The sequence below is a fragment of the Simochromis diagramma genome, unplaced genomic scaffold, assembly GCF_900408965.1.
Source record: "Simochromis diagramma unplaced genomic scaffold, fSimDia1.1 OVJJ01000361.1, whole genome shotgun sequence".
Classification (NCBI taxonomy): domain Eukaryota; kingdom Metazoa; phylum Chordata; class Actinopteri; order Cichliformes; family Cichlidae; genus Simochromis; species Simochromis diagramma.
Window position 1 is genome coordinate 18,744,934 of NW_024386860.1, and position 14,767 is coordinate 18,759,700.

Here is a 14,767-nt window from a genome sequence, read left to right on the forward strand (position 1 = left end):
CTGCTCAGATCGATTTGCTCAGTCCAGGATTCACTCGCTGTTTGAGGCTCTGAAAAGTACCAGGCTGAGCTTTTGCCCCATCACAGCAGTAACCCCGCTCATCCACAGGGATGTGAGTCTGATGCTTGGAGGTGTTTCCATTGGACGTCCAGAGGATGAGAACGGGCTCAGCAGCAACACCTGGAGAAACGAGCAGCCCACATTGAGTCAGACGGAGGCTGGAAAGAAGAGGTTGGGGTGGGCGTGGGTTCCAGAGCGTCCTGCAGACGCACAGCGACAGTGAGCAGGTTAAAGCAGGTAAACAGTTCACTCGTATGTGGGCGGACCATCGAAGAGGGGGGACTTGGCTGCTGGATTCAGGGTTTGAACTGAGCCGTCAGCTCATGTGGGCTGGCACGAGACCTCTGTGGTCAGACGGCATTTCTTAGTTTCAGCCTCTCCAGACAGCCACGGCGAGAGGGGGGGCTCGCTCAACACGAGTCCAGTCTCAGCTCCTCTTTGACCTCCACAGCTGAGGCTTTGAATGTGGGATTGTTGTTCGGACACAGATTCATGTTAGAAACGCTCCAGCTTCGTGCAGCTGTCCACGATGCAGCGTTCTCCTAAACGCTGCTCGGAGGGCACAAACTGTCCTCCAGCGCGCCTGCAGAGCGTCAGCTCTATAATGTCCTCTTCAGCGAGGAGAACCTCCTGCATGTGTGACACCAGTTTGAACTAGAAAGCATGAGGCCCTCCATTCTTTAACATCAAACATCTACGGTCCATAGAGCCAACAGGAAAGAGCCGCTCACGCTCCGAGTAAATACAGTTGGAGGTCCGTGTAACTAGAGCTGGACCTCGCTTCAATCAGCCTGTCACTGGAGCGCTGATGACCTCCACATGCCTCGCATTAGAATAACCCTCCCCCAAATCCGCCTCCACTCACAGGGCCTCGAGCATTTGGCCCGTGATTAAACACAGCTCTGAAATACGCTCGTGGGCGAACACATGTTCATACATGTAGACGGAGAGAGGGAGGCGTGAGCGTCCAATAAATGAAGCCCACACAGATCCAGAGCTGCTTTTGCTGCCTGGAGGACGAAGCAGATTTATCTGCAGCACCTTGTAAAAGAATCGAGACGAGTTTGAAATCTTTATTAGCTGGAATCAGCTGGTGAAATTCACTGGAAGTGTGTGGCAGCAGGAGACGGGAGGAAACCATGACTCAGGACAGATCACTAACATATTAAACTGTTTATTCATCGGGAACTAAAAGCCAGTAAAACCTTCTGGTTTGTAGTAGCCACGCCCAAATCCTCACTCAAGTACCATCCAGGACGCACGTTAGTCAGATATGTTATTTTGGTTTCACGGCTCACCTGCACGTCGTGCACGATTGTGTCGCCGTGTGAACAATTCGTCCAAGACGATGGTCCTCTGTCAGTAAACAACGTTCTTCGTTCTCACTGCTGTTTGTGAATCATGCGAGGACGTGCACGCCGTCCACGCCTCTGATAGAGATCTAACAGGTCTGTCCCTGCTGGGACACAGGCAGGAGAAGATGGACGGCTGTGCAGCGGTAACAGCAAACACCCGAAGCTAACGAGGCTCATTAATCCCACAACTCTGATTAAAGTGCATCAGAGCAGCTCACCTGTGTGTGGATGACCGTCCTCTCGTCGCCTCGGTGAACCCAGCCCGTTCTGCTTTGGAGAACCTCTCGGGCTCCTCCAGATGTGATGACCTTCTGGCGTGGACCTCGGTCTTCAGGTCAGCCCACAGTCAGACCGGACAGTAGCGCTCGCTTTGGTCTTCTGGAGGTCGTTCGTTGCAGTATCACAGTGTAATCCTGCCACTGCTTCCCTGTGGGACATGAACCTTTCTCCGGGTCGTCCTCGGCACACTGCAGTCTGACTTGAAGGTGTCTCTTCTGCAGAAGTTTTTGGCGTCCGTTCCTCTGCAGGGTTCTAGTGATCGTCTCCTTTGAGACTAAGATTCTCATCTGGGCTGACCCGTTCGCTCGCTTCTTCTCGGCTCTTTAGACTCATCGATTTTTCATCGTCATACATCCACCTCCTGTTGTGTGAGCATCACCAGATCTTTGTCTCAACGCCGGATCTGATTTCTTTTGTTTTTGTCCTGATGTTCTCTCAGTGGCAGCTCCAACCTGTTTCGTACTGTGCCTCAGTTTGAACTTTGTTCACAGCAGTGCTTCGTGCTGTGAGTCACTTAATAAAACTGATCCTGGTGATTTTATAATTCTGTGCAAATAGAAAAAGTTTGTTTGAAATACTTTGCAGAAAAAAAGCACAAATGCAAACAACGTGTTGACAGCTTCTTAAACTGTTGACATGTGGATTCTGTCATCTGTGCTTTATGGTCTGATTTGCATGTAAAATTTCTGAATGTGTTTGGTTAGCATGTGGCTAAATGCATGCTAACCATGACCCAAACCTGCAACACCAGTCCGCTCCTCTCATCGTTCACTCCTCAGTGTTTGTCCTGCTCTTCTAATGATGGTAACTTAACACGGACAGATTAAATACTGATGTTGTTTTGTTGTGAGGTGATCTGAGCAGGAGTTCAGGGAGGACAGAGTTTGAAATGAGGAAGTAAACAGAGAGCAGAGACTTTATGGTGGCGGGCGTGAGACAAGAAAGTAGAGAGGCAGTAAAAACCAGCAGGGAGCTCCTCTGCATCTGAAGCACCATCGTCCAGAGAACATTTAAAATATTCTCTCATTCATCCGCCTGTGATGTGGCCAGACACTGTCTGCTGCCTACAGATCTCAGGAAATGGCACCGTGAGGCCGTGAGGAGAGCCAGATGTTGCTCTGAAGTCTTCTGGCTGCAAACACCAGAAAGAGTCTGACTCATCTGGCTGCTGAGGCTGTGGAGCTGCACGTGGAGATATCGCGTTTGGCCCAACGACAGCAGAAGCCAGCCGAGGATGTCTGAGGGTTTAGCCTGTTTTACACACACTGTATATAAAAGATGGACATAGCCACTGGTTGGTGTGGTGCTGACGGTGGATACGAGTAAGTGAAGGACACAGAAGCATTTCATTAACCTTAGAGCGTACCCCTCAATCATCTCGCTCGTCCTTTCTGCTCTAACAGGATTCGTTTCCAGAATTATCCTCATGGTTTTAATTACATCCGACCTGAAACCAGCGACTTAGACCTCATAGTTCCCTGAGCTGTCAGACCAGAAACACTTCAATACAGGAGTCGCCCCCTGCTGGACATTAGAAAGAACCCAGGTTTAACCCGCTAACAGGCTTCCCGCCTGGATGCTACGGATGCTGCTCCATCTGGATTCACAAAATGCTTTTGACTAAATTACAATTTCCTGATTCCTGCTGGCTCCTCCCCTGCCGTGTCCCCGACTCCACGGCAACGCTGACGTTATTCAAACTGAGCGTCACATCTTATTTCCTGTCAGTGCGCTCACACACGCCGAGTTTTAATAGTTTCCCCGTGTCTGACACTGGTTTACAGACGTCGCACAGATGTGATTGGTGACCTCGTAGCTGTCGCTCGATGATTTGTAGCTTTTATTGCGGTGCTGCGGTTCTGGTTTCACAGCACCCCGAGGAGATGAGTTCATGGCTGCGAGCAGGAATGTGTCGTTTCAATAATTATACTGAAACTTTCAACATCAGTGGGCGAGACACGCTCAGCGAACCATTTCAGCTTGATTAAAAACTGACCAATCAGGACGCTCCATCATCATCATTATGAGCTACATCTCACGTCTCAGCTCAGAAGCGGGGCTGGAAGTGATTTACTTTACTGGATGCAGGAATTTTTGGATGGCTTCTTTACTGTTACAAGATTGGGAAACATCAGATGATTCCTGTCATATCTTGACATGCAAATCCATATTTCCTGTGTGTGTGGAGGGAGGGTTCATCCTCGGCTGCAGATGCAGACTGTGGACCGTTCTCCTGATGCATGCTAGTTTTTATTTTCATGCCTTACGAACACTGTGTGCATTAATAAACAACATGTCGTCCATTCATGTTCATTCATGAACAATTTATTAGACGAATCCTTCAAACCTTTATTTAAAAAATTAAAGTTACACATAATTGTCCAATAATTTAACCTGGACGATTGTAAGTATCTTAACTGGGGCTGAAATATCCCATAATTATCATAAATATTGTTCCTCCCCTCGTGTCTCTGCTGTGTTTCTGTCTCTGTTATATAACAAAATCCTGTTTTGGCACAAAAAGCTTCCGCAAACATCTACTCAGCCTCACGTTCCTCGTGGAGCAGATGTTTGAAGCAGCTCCCGCTGTGATGGAGCTGCTTCCAGATGTGAAACAGACTCTGTGTTTCTGTCGCAGGTACAGAGAAACCCGATCCAGCATGGAGTGGAGGCGGGCTGCTCTGGTCGGCCTCATCATGGCGGCGTGTTTCTGCAGCAGCGGCGCTCAGACAACAGGTGGGTGTGATTATGCAGCTTATGGCTCCACTTTCTGCGTCCTGGTGAAAGTATGACATCAGTGGAAGCTGTTTATACCATCCATACACTGACACACACACACACACACACACACACACACACACACACACACACACACACACACACACACACACACACACACACACACACACACACACAGGTAAGTTTTGAAGTTCACACACGGAGCCCTAACCCTGCACAGGAATGTGTTTGCAGCTGAGCACGTGCACACGCACAATTAACAAGCTCACAAACGCACAAACACAAAGCTTCGACGGGTGTCTGGTTGCATAAAACATTTTCCTTCTTAGGTCTCAGGCTCCAGATTAAAACTTCCTCCACTGATCCTGTCGTTCCAGCATCGCTGCCACACAGAAACATTTAGTATCTGTTTAACCACAAATTACTTCTCCAACATTATGTAGAGCTGGACGTTTAGGTGCAGTCCATGGTCGCTGTCAGTAATTAAACTAATACATAAGTTATCCCTGAAAAATGTAGCATTAACTTGTGGATGATGACTGGAAATAAAAAAGCAGATTGAAGTTAGCAGCGTGTAGCCAGGAAATGTGATTCGTCAGCAGTGCTGAGACGTCTGCACAAGGGATGAAGTCCACTAGAAGACAGAATACATGTGTGTGAATGAGAGGGGGGCAGGTGAACCTGCAGGAGCAGAAATGGTGAAGGTTTAACATCCACAGGACAGAGTGCAGGCAGGGTGGAGCGGGTGGAGGCAAATGTGACTGAAGGATAGCAGCAAGAGTGAAAGGGAAGGTTCAAGGATGGAGGTGAGACTTGGGACAGTGGAGCTGAGCTGAAGGTGTTCAGTGAGCAGGATGGAGGGAGGGTGGAGAATGAAGATGCAGCTGCAGGCAGGAGAAGAGGAAGACGCTGGGATAGGTTGAGGTGGATGCAGATGATCCACTGTGAGCAGCAGAGAGAAGGAAGGCCCGGTGCGTGGCTCTGATTGGCTCCTCGGGGTGTGTCCCCTTCTTCTCCACACGCCCGTTTTACCATAATCAAGCTGCTGATGAGGGAGCAGTTTTCTGGGTTTGAAAAGTTGTCCAGCAGCTGTACTTTAAAAAGGACCTCTGTAAAAATAGATCTGACTCGCTCTTATTAACCAACAGTATCTATTAAAAATGGGTGAACCTGACCTGTAGTGCTGTCATTGGGCCTTTGCTGTATTACAACTGGAGCACGCTCACGTTTAACGTGTTCAAGGTGTTTCTGAGACGGCCCTGAATTATTAGGGTTAGTGTGGAAATGTTTTTGCAACCAGGCACATGAATGAGATGCGAGGGTTAAAGGTCGTGGTTTCGTTAGCAGTCAGGTCACTGCTAACGAAAGCAAAGCTTTCTGAAGGCAACGAACACCAGCTGTAAGCCACACGCCGCTTTTTCTCATTTTCCTCACGCTTTTCCACCCTGAAGGTGAGTGCTGTCAGCAAGCATCCCTGCTCCAGTCCAGAGGCTTTTCACGAGCCGGCGGCAACATGCCCATTTTTCTTTTCCAGCAGTCACATGGCACAGCCCACCTCTGTTGTCTATAAGCCACGCTGACACCTCACGCTGCCAAACGTCCTCAGCTACTGAGAGATTTCCTTTTAGCGTCCAGCAGTTCCTCTCCGTGACTTAAAGACCTTTCCTCTTAGTCTGTACCGAAGAGGCCGTGGCAGACATCGTCTTCCTGGTCGATGGCTCGTGGAGCATCGGCGCCGAGAACTTCGAGCAGATCCGCCAGTTTCTGTTCACGCTGGTCGATAGCTTTGATGTCAGCCCTGATCACGTCCGCATCGGCCTTGTCCAGTACAGTGACAATCCACTCACAGAGTTTCTGCTCAACACCTTTGAGAACAAGGAGGACATCCTCAACAACATCATCAAACTGCCTTACAGGGGGGGCGGCACCATGACCGGTAAAGGCTTGGAATTCATGTCGAACGAACACTTTGTGGGGAAAGCTGGAAGCCGAGCTGCGCAGAAAGTGCCGCAAATTGCTGTGGTGATCACTGATGGCAAATCCCAAGACGATGTAGAGTCTCATGCTAAGAACCTGAGGAGAAGAGGGATTGTTTTGTATGCAATTGGTATCAAAGATGCAGATGCAAGCCAGCTGAGGGAGATTGCAAATGACGATCAGCATGTTTACAGTGTGTCAGATTTTGCAGCGCTGCAGGGAATTTCTCAGAACATCATCCAGACGTTATGCACAACTGTAGAAGAAGCCAAACGACAACTCCTGCAACTGTCTCCAGGTAAACCCCAAAAGCTTGATTCTGTTCATCTGGACATGGTGTTTTCAGAACGTTTGGTCACTCATCCAGGTGACTTTATCGGTCTCAGCTGACTGCAGGTTTGAAACCAGCCCGCTGACTAACAATGGGCTGTGAGGTCAGGTTCATCATCATAAACATGCAAACTGTCGTCTCAAGGTAAAATAAGTCTGAGTAGAAAAGTGTTATATAAGAACCAGTCCATTGACCATTTATTAAATATAAAACCGGGAAATCCCCGCCCAAAGTTTTTATCTTTCTCGAGAAATGTAGGTTTCACTGACTTTCCTCTCGTGTTCCTGACTTTCTTCTTCTTCTTTTCCAGAATGTGCCAGAGCCACCGTGGCAGACATCGTCTTCCTGGTTGACAGCTCAACTAGCATTGGCGTTGATAACTTTGAGGAAATTAGGCAGTTTCTCCGAAGTTTCATTTTAGGCCTTGACATCGGCCCTGACAAAATTCGGATTGGCTTGGCTCAGTATAGCGACGAGACCTACCAGGAGTTTCTGCTGAAAGATCACATGGACAAGGATTCTCTGCTGGCCGAAGTCGATCAGTTTCCATATCGAACAGGAGGCACAGAAACAGGAAAGGCCATTGACTTCCTCCAGTCAGTGTACTTCACTCAGGAGGCAGGGAGCCGGGCGAGCCAGCGAGTTCCTCAGTTTGCTGTAGTCATCACAGACGGGGACTCCACGGATGACGTAGTCGAGCCCGCCAAGCGCCTGCGCGATCAAGGAGTTATCATATTTGCCATTGGGGTGGGAGATGTTAACCAGCAGCAGCTCGAGTCTATCGTAAACCTACCTGCACACCACTTCCTTTACACTATCGATAGCTACCAGGCTCTACAGCGGCTAACAGACAGTCTGCTGCAAACTGTATGCATCTCCGTGGAGAGTCGGAGTCAAGGTGAGACAAAGAAAACGTCCTTACAGAATTGTTTATTATAAGAGAAGGAAATAAATACCTGAATGCTGCTTAGTTTTATTTTCACTGGTCAGGGATTTAAAATGTAACTGCGTCAGAGGATTTCTGCTCAGTTTGCATTGATAGCAATCGGGAACGTATCGGCTGATCATTTAGAGATGTTAGTCGAGTTACCCGCAAGCTGCAGCAGAACCCCTGAAGGCTTTTCTCATCCACCACTCAATGTGTATGAAACAGATACGTTCTTTGCTTTAAAGCGAATAGAAAGAAAACCCCCAACAGTCAAAGACAACATTTTTTCAGTGTATTTCAACAAATGCCACCCCTCGTTCAAACGTGATTGGTCAGTAGCACGTGGACTCTAACGTTAGATTTTCTGACATTCTTAATTCAGTCTTTATTATTTATTATAATTGAAGAAATTAGGTTGCTTAACTTACACTTCCTTATTTTTAATGACATTATGACCAGTTTTTCTTTTTTTTTAACTGGTTAACCATCACTGCTGACTATAACTTCTTTAGGGTAAACTTAACGGACCATTGTCCAGCCTTGCTGGAGCCCATTGCAGCATAACTAAGGGAGGATTCAGGGTCACCTGGTCCAGCCCTAACTATATGCTTTAGCAAAAAGGAAAGTTTGAAGCCTAATCTTGAAAGTAGAGATAGTGTCTGTCTCCTGAATCCAAACTGGAAGCTGGTTCCACAGAAGAGGGGCCTGAAAACTGAAGGCTCTGCCTCCCATTCTACTTTTAAATACTCTAGGAACAACAAGTAGGCCTGCAGAGCGAGAGCGAAGTGCTCTAATAGGGTGATATGGTACTACAAGGTCATTAAGATAAGATGGGGCCTGATTATTTAAGACCTTGTATGTGAGGAGCAGGATTTTGAATTCTGGATTTAACAGGAAGCCAAAACAGGAGAAATCTGCTCTCTTTCTAGTCCCTGTCAGTATATTATAGCACCTAAGTTAGTACCCTAATATGGAGAATATGATCCGTCGTGCTGTGTCCTCTCTGAGTGGTTTTGGAAAAAACACAAAAAAGGAAATTAGAAGCAACAAATGGATCGCTCTGAGACAGCGTGTGTCCAATTTTAAAAATATTGTGCAGATGAAAGAGAATCGTGCCATCCAGGGCAGGGTTGTGGTTACAAACTGAAATTAAAACTGGGATTTAAAAAACAACAACAATTCCAAACCTTTGTCTTTTAGACCTGCAGGTAGTTTAATTTCATATAAATGGAAATGCATATAATAATAGTGAAGGACTGTTTTCTTCTTAATTTACAGCGTTGGCAGAAAAGTTTGCAGACATTTTCTTCCTGGTGGACAGTGGCATCAGTCAAGCAGATTTCCAGCAGGTCAGAAACATCCTGGTCCGACTGGTCAATCAACTCAACATTGGAGCTTCTGGCAACCGTCTCGGACTGGCCCAGTACGGTACGGTTACCAAAGTGGAGTTTCTCCTTAATGCTTTCCAAACCAAAGAGGCGGCGCTCACTGGTGTAAGGTCCTTCCGCCAGAGCCGACTTAAGCCCAATCAGCCACGCAACCTGGGCAGTGCACTGGAGTACGCCAGCTCTAATTTCTTCACGAATGAATCAGGAAGTCGGGCATCCCAAGGCTTCCGACAGTTTCTGGTTGTTCTAAGTGGAAAAGACTCAGATGATCCAGTTTTTAAGCAGACACGTCTGATCAAATCACTAGGCGTAACTATCGTGGGAGTGAGCTTCGGTGCATCAATGGACGAAATGCGTGTAATAGCCACGGCGCCGTACGTGTACGAGTCTACCTTCAATGCAGTGCCCACGCTAAAGACCATTTTTGAAAGAGAGGAAGAGGAGATCACTCTCACTCAAGGTGAAAAGTCTTTACTTTCATTATTGTTGTCATCAGTCATAAAATCAACTCCTGTGCATGTTTGAAAAAGGTGTTTTACAAAGGTTATTCACAAAAGAACAGTCACGTAAATTACCTGTTTTATTACCTTTAATCTTGATGATAAACTTATCCTGCTGGAAACGCCAGCATGCTGTGGCGAGAACATCTGGGATGTCTTCATGCTTCCATATTTTCACCCCAGGACATCAAATATTTTAACATTTATTTTTACTTTCACGTTTTCAGTCTGTTAGATGCAGATTGACCTTCCCTGCAGAGAAATCACAGCCTTCCAGTCAGATGAAGTCTGTTGTTGTGAGAAAGTCACAGTTTTATCATATGCTAGCTTTAGACAGTGCAAACACAAGGTGACAGTTTGTGTTAAATGTACCACTTCACAACATAGATGTGTTTATTAGTTGCATTTAAATGTGACAGTCATTCATGAGTGGAAAGCCAGCCTGTATGGGTGGTAAGAGACAACTGTTGCTAGCTTCACGGGCAGTAGAACCGACATCATTGAGATATATTTAACCGAAACTCTGTTACACTTCAACATCGTCAAAACGCTTGAAATGCTAGTGTCATTTCTCAATTCAATTCAATTCAATTCAATTCAATTTTATTTATATAGCGCCAAATCACAACAAAAGTCGCCTCAAGGCGCTTCATAGATACAGAGAAAAACCCAACAATCATATGACCCCCTATGAGCAAGCACTTTGGCGACAGTGGGAAGGAAAAACTCCCTTTTAACAGGAAGAAACCTCCAGCAGAACCAGGCTCAGGGAGGGGCGGGGCCATCTGCTGTGATTGGTTGGGGTGAGAGAAGGAAGACAGGACAGGATTCTCAGCATGTAGTGGGTGTCCCACTGTGACTGCCTACATGAGTTATTAAAACAAATAACATGGATCTGTTTGTTCTAATGATCCTCGACAGTATATGTGGACTAATTCTTTAGTTTGATTGCGGAATATGAGGGCAATACAGAAACAGGCACCCTGGATGGGAAACCTTTATTAGCTGTCACGTACCTGGAATTCTGTGCCAAAGAAACAACATCCAACCAAATGACCTACTAGCAACACATATTTAACCCTAATTCCAAAAAGTGTGATGCTGTGTACTGAGATGTGAGGTTGTATTCTGCTGTTATTCCCATTTTGTACAGCATCCCAACCTTTGTGGAACTGGGGTGAAGCTGCACATTAACAAAAAGTAAAAAGAATTAGTGTGGTGTCATCGTCACATCCTGAATCAGAATGCTTGAGTGATAACGAGATTATGATTCCCTTTACAGACTGCAAAGCAGCCAAACTGGCGGACTTCGTCTTCATCGTGGACGAGTCGGGAAGCATCGGCTCTGAGAACTTCGACCTGGTGCGCTCTTTCCTGCTGTCCATTGTCAGCGGCTTTGACGTCGGTGACAAGAGAGTTCGGGTGGGTATCGTTACGTACAGCGACCGAGCCACAGCGCTGGTCTACCTCAACAGCTTTAATGAAACGGACAGTTTGCTGAATTTCATCAAAATCCTGCCTTATCGCGGAGGTGGTACAAACACCGGAGCTGCCCTCGACTTCACTCGCGAAAATATTTTCACGGAGGACGCTGGAAGCAGGAAAGATAAGGGCGTTCAGCAGGTGGCGGTCGTGATCACAGACGGCGAATCGCAGGATAACGTGACCGAGGCGGCAGCTGCTCTCCGCCGCGCTGGCGTCACCGTTTACGCTGTAGGAGTCCAAAATGCCAACGAGGCTGAACTGAACCAGATAGCGTCCCACCCCCCCAACAAGCACGTGTTCATAGTGGACACTTTTGACAAGCTGAAAGGTCTGAAGAAGAACCTGCAGAAGACTCTTTGCTATAACATCATTCACCAGGCAGTCTCAGTCAGCACAAGAAGAGCTGGCATCAAAGAAGGTGTGGACCAGCATGTTCTTACACTTTCATGACTTAACTTGAACATCATGACTTCTTTAACAAATTTAAAGGTGCAAAACTCAGAATGTTTGCTTTTCCTTTCCAGGCTGCGTGCAGACCGATGAAGCAGACATGTTCTTCCTGATCGACCACTCGGGAAGCATTCACCCCACTGACTTCTATGACATGAAGAAGTTCATCATTGAGTTTATTAATACCTTCCGTATCGGGCCTCAGCATATCCGAATGGGCGTTGCCAAATACGCAGATTCGCCAAACCTGGAATTTGATCTGACTGATTACACAGATGCATCCACGCTGGAGAAAGCTGTGGAGGAAATTAGACAAGTAGGCGGCGGCACACAGACGGGGCAGGCCCTGGAATTCATGAGTCCACACTTTGAGAGAGCTGTGGTCACTCGTGGTCACAAAGTCCCCGAGTTCCTGGTGGTCATCACGGATGGAAAATCTCAGGATAAGGTCAAGGTTCCAGCAGAGCAACTGAGGAAGCAGGGTGTCATTGTCTACGCCATTGGGGTGAAAGACGCCGACGTGCCTGAGCTGGAAGAGATTTCCGGTGACCCCAAGAGGACTTTCTTTGTCAATAATTTCGATGCCTTAAAGCCGATCAAAGATGAAATCATCACAGATATCTGTTCTACAGACGGTGAGGGGAAATGAACCACACTCATGTTACAAATGCATGTCTAGAGGTTACAAGCAGCACATACTGCAGGTGCATTTTTTTAATTTTCAGTGTTTAAGTCATTGTATATCTCATTGGGTTTAAGTTTAATGAAAAGAGCCGTATAAAACTGCCGTATTCAGCCTTAAACCAGTAGTTAAGAGTAGAATGAAACTGAAATAAGCAAAGTGAAAGGAGAACAGATTTTACTGATGACATAAATCGTTGGATATCAGGGAGTTCGTCACCTTAACAGAAATGAGTTTTTACACTGAGAAAGACACTGTTTTAAGTGTTAGCATAAAATACTGAATTAATATGCATGAAATTGTCGTACTTATCAAATGCCACCAGAGGAATAAGATAAAAGTGAGCAAATATTAGCCAAAATGTATCTATACATAGAGACAGATATATAGATATAATATGCTGCACATGGTCAGAGAAGGCTGGAGAGGACAAGAGCCATTCAACACAGGACACCTTTGTTTCTTGAAACAGGGTAATTATTATTTAACATACAAGCAGCGATGCTAACATGGATGTGCTACTCTGCCTACAGTTTGTAAAGATATACCAGGCGACCTCGTCTTCTTGATTGACAGCTCTGGAAGCATCTATGCCGAAGACTACACAAAAATGAAAGAGTTCATGAAATCGGTCATTAGGAAGTCCATCATTGGGAAGAATGAGGTGCACGTAGGTGTCATGCAGTTCAGCACTGTCCAAAGCCTCGAGTTCCCACTCAACGTCCACTACAGCAAAGAAGAAATGTCGACAGCCATCGATAGCATGGAGCAGATGGGTGGAGGCACGTACACGGGCAAAGCCATAAGAGAAGTATCTCAGTATTTTGATGCAGCCAGAGGAGGACGGCCCAGCCTGAGGCAGAGGCTAGTGGTCATAACTGATGGCGAGGCCCAAGATGCAGTTAAACGCCCCGCTGAAGATCTGAGGGCCAAAGGAGTGGTGGTCTACGCCATTGGAGTGGTGGACGCCAACACCACCCAGCTGCTCGAGATCAGTGGATCCCCAGATAGGATGTATGCTGAGAGGGACTTTGATGCTTTGAGGGACTTGGAGAGTCAAGTGGCTTTGGAGCTCTGTGATCCGGAGAGAGGTGAGAGGAGACTGGGACCAACCCGAAACGTGAACTATATCCTTGTTTTTGTAAATATAAAAATCTTTACAGTTTGCAGTCTAGTGCCAGGCAGCAGGGATGAGATCATTCAAGTCTGAGGCTTCTTACTTTAACAGGTTAATTCAGTAGTCTGCTAGTTAATGGGCTCCTTGCTGTAATGAGAAGGATCCTGTTCTGTAATATGCATTTGTGTAAAGACAGGAAAGATTTTGTCATTCGTCCACTCATCTTTCCAAGGAGGAAAGGACTCCTCTTTGAATACATATTTGTTGAGTCCCACATTAAAAGGGTCCTCTGTTTTTCCGACCTGTGTAACATGAGAACTACAGTATTATAATGAGGTCAATGTGGTGGTTAGGAATGAATTCAATTTTATTCATACAGTGCCAAATCACAACATCAGTCGGCTCACGGTGCTTTATACTGTAAGGTAGACCCTAGAATAATACATACAGAGAAAACCCCAACAATCATATGACCCCCTATGAGCAGCACTTGGCGACAGTGGGAAGGAAAAACTCCCTTTTAACAGGAAGAAACCTCCGGCAGAACCAGGCTCAGGGAGGGGCGGGGCCATCTGCTGTGATTGGTTGGGGTGAGAGAAGGAGGACAGGATAAAGACATGCTGTGGAAGAGAGACAGAGATGATTTTAGCAGCATTATAGATTAGCGGGGATCTTCCATCATTAAAACCTATTGTGGTACATCAACCCTACATGATAAAGAGATCCTCGTCACCTTCACTTTAATATTTTAACCTTCTAGGACTTGACGTCTGCATATGTGGACATCACATTTTGGGTTTTCTAGACCACAATACTTAATATTTTTCTACAAGGGCCTAATATCCACTTACGAGGACATTACACTGCTCTATAAAAATTAAAAACGAATATCATTCTTCTCAGAAACAAAAAAATAGGTAAAAAGAAAATGTTTTTTACATTCATCAGGTCTTAATCAGCCCAAATAGCAAAGAGAAATTAAAAATGCATGCCATGAAAGGGTTTGGGTCTTAGGAGGTTTTAAAGAGCTGTTCCTTGACGTTCCTGCTCCCATTCCCTCTGACCAAACATTTGTGCTTTTTACCACCAGAATGCAAGAAGACAGAAAAAGCTGACATCATTTTCTTGGTGGACGGCTCCACAAGCATAACCCTGAAAAAGTTTCGAAGCATGCAGAAGTTCATGCAGTCGATGGTGAACCAAACCACAGTTGGCAAAGACCTGACCCGCTTTGGTGTCATCCTCTACGCGAATGAACCCAAGTCTATTTTCACTCTCAATCAGTTCAGCTCCAAGCAGGAGGTTTCCCAGGCCATAATGGCTCTCAAATCCCCGTATGGAGACACGTACACTGGCAAAGCTTTGAAATATGCTCTACAGTTCTTTGATGCTAACTATGGTGGACGGGCAGAGCTGCAGGTGCCTCAGATCCTCATGGTAATTACCGATGGCGATGCTACTGACCCACACAGTCTG

The 14,767-nt window shown here is 46.3% G+C and overlaps 1 protein-coding gene across 3 annotated transcripts in view; it reads left to right on the top strand.

The window, feature by feature from the left end:
* Positions 1–14,767, top strand: part of LOC120732981 (collagen alpha-6(VI) chain-like) — a 58,684-nt gene that overhangs the window by 15,712 nt on the left and 28,205 nt on the right. For 2 of the 3 annotated variants that reach the window (XM_040030927.1, XM_040030928.1), the window contains exons 3-10: positions 4,333–4,430; positions 6,106–6,708; positions 7,052–7,639; positions 8,948–9,517; positions 10,840–11,460; positions 11,567–12,127; positions 12,708–13,265; positions 14,382–14,767. The exon at positions 14,382–14,767 is cut by the window's right edge and continues 193 nt beyond it. In XM_040030927.1, the coding sequence (XP_039886861.1) occupies positions 4,355–4,430; positions 6,106–6,708; positions 7,052–7,639; positions 8,948–9,517; positions 10,840–11,460; positions 11,567–12,127; positions 12,708–13,265; positions 14,382–14,767 (3,963 nt within the window). In that variant the 5' untranslated portion in view covers positions 4,333–4,354. The remainder of the gene's footprint in view (positions 1–4,332; positions 4,431–6,105; positions 6,709–7,051; positions 7,640–8,947; positions 9,518–10,839; positions 11,461–11,566; positions 12,128–12,707; positions 13,266–14,381) is intronic. The other variant, XM_040030929.1, reaches the window with a different exon arrangement.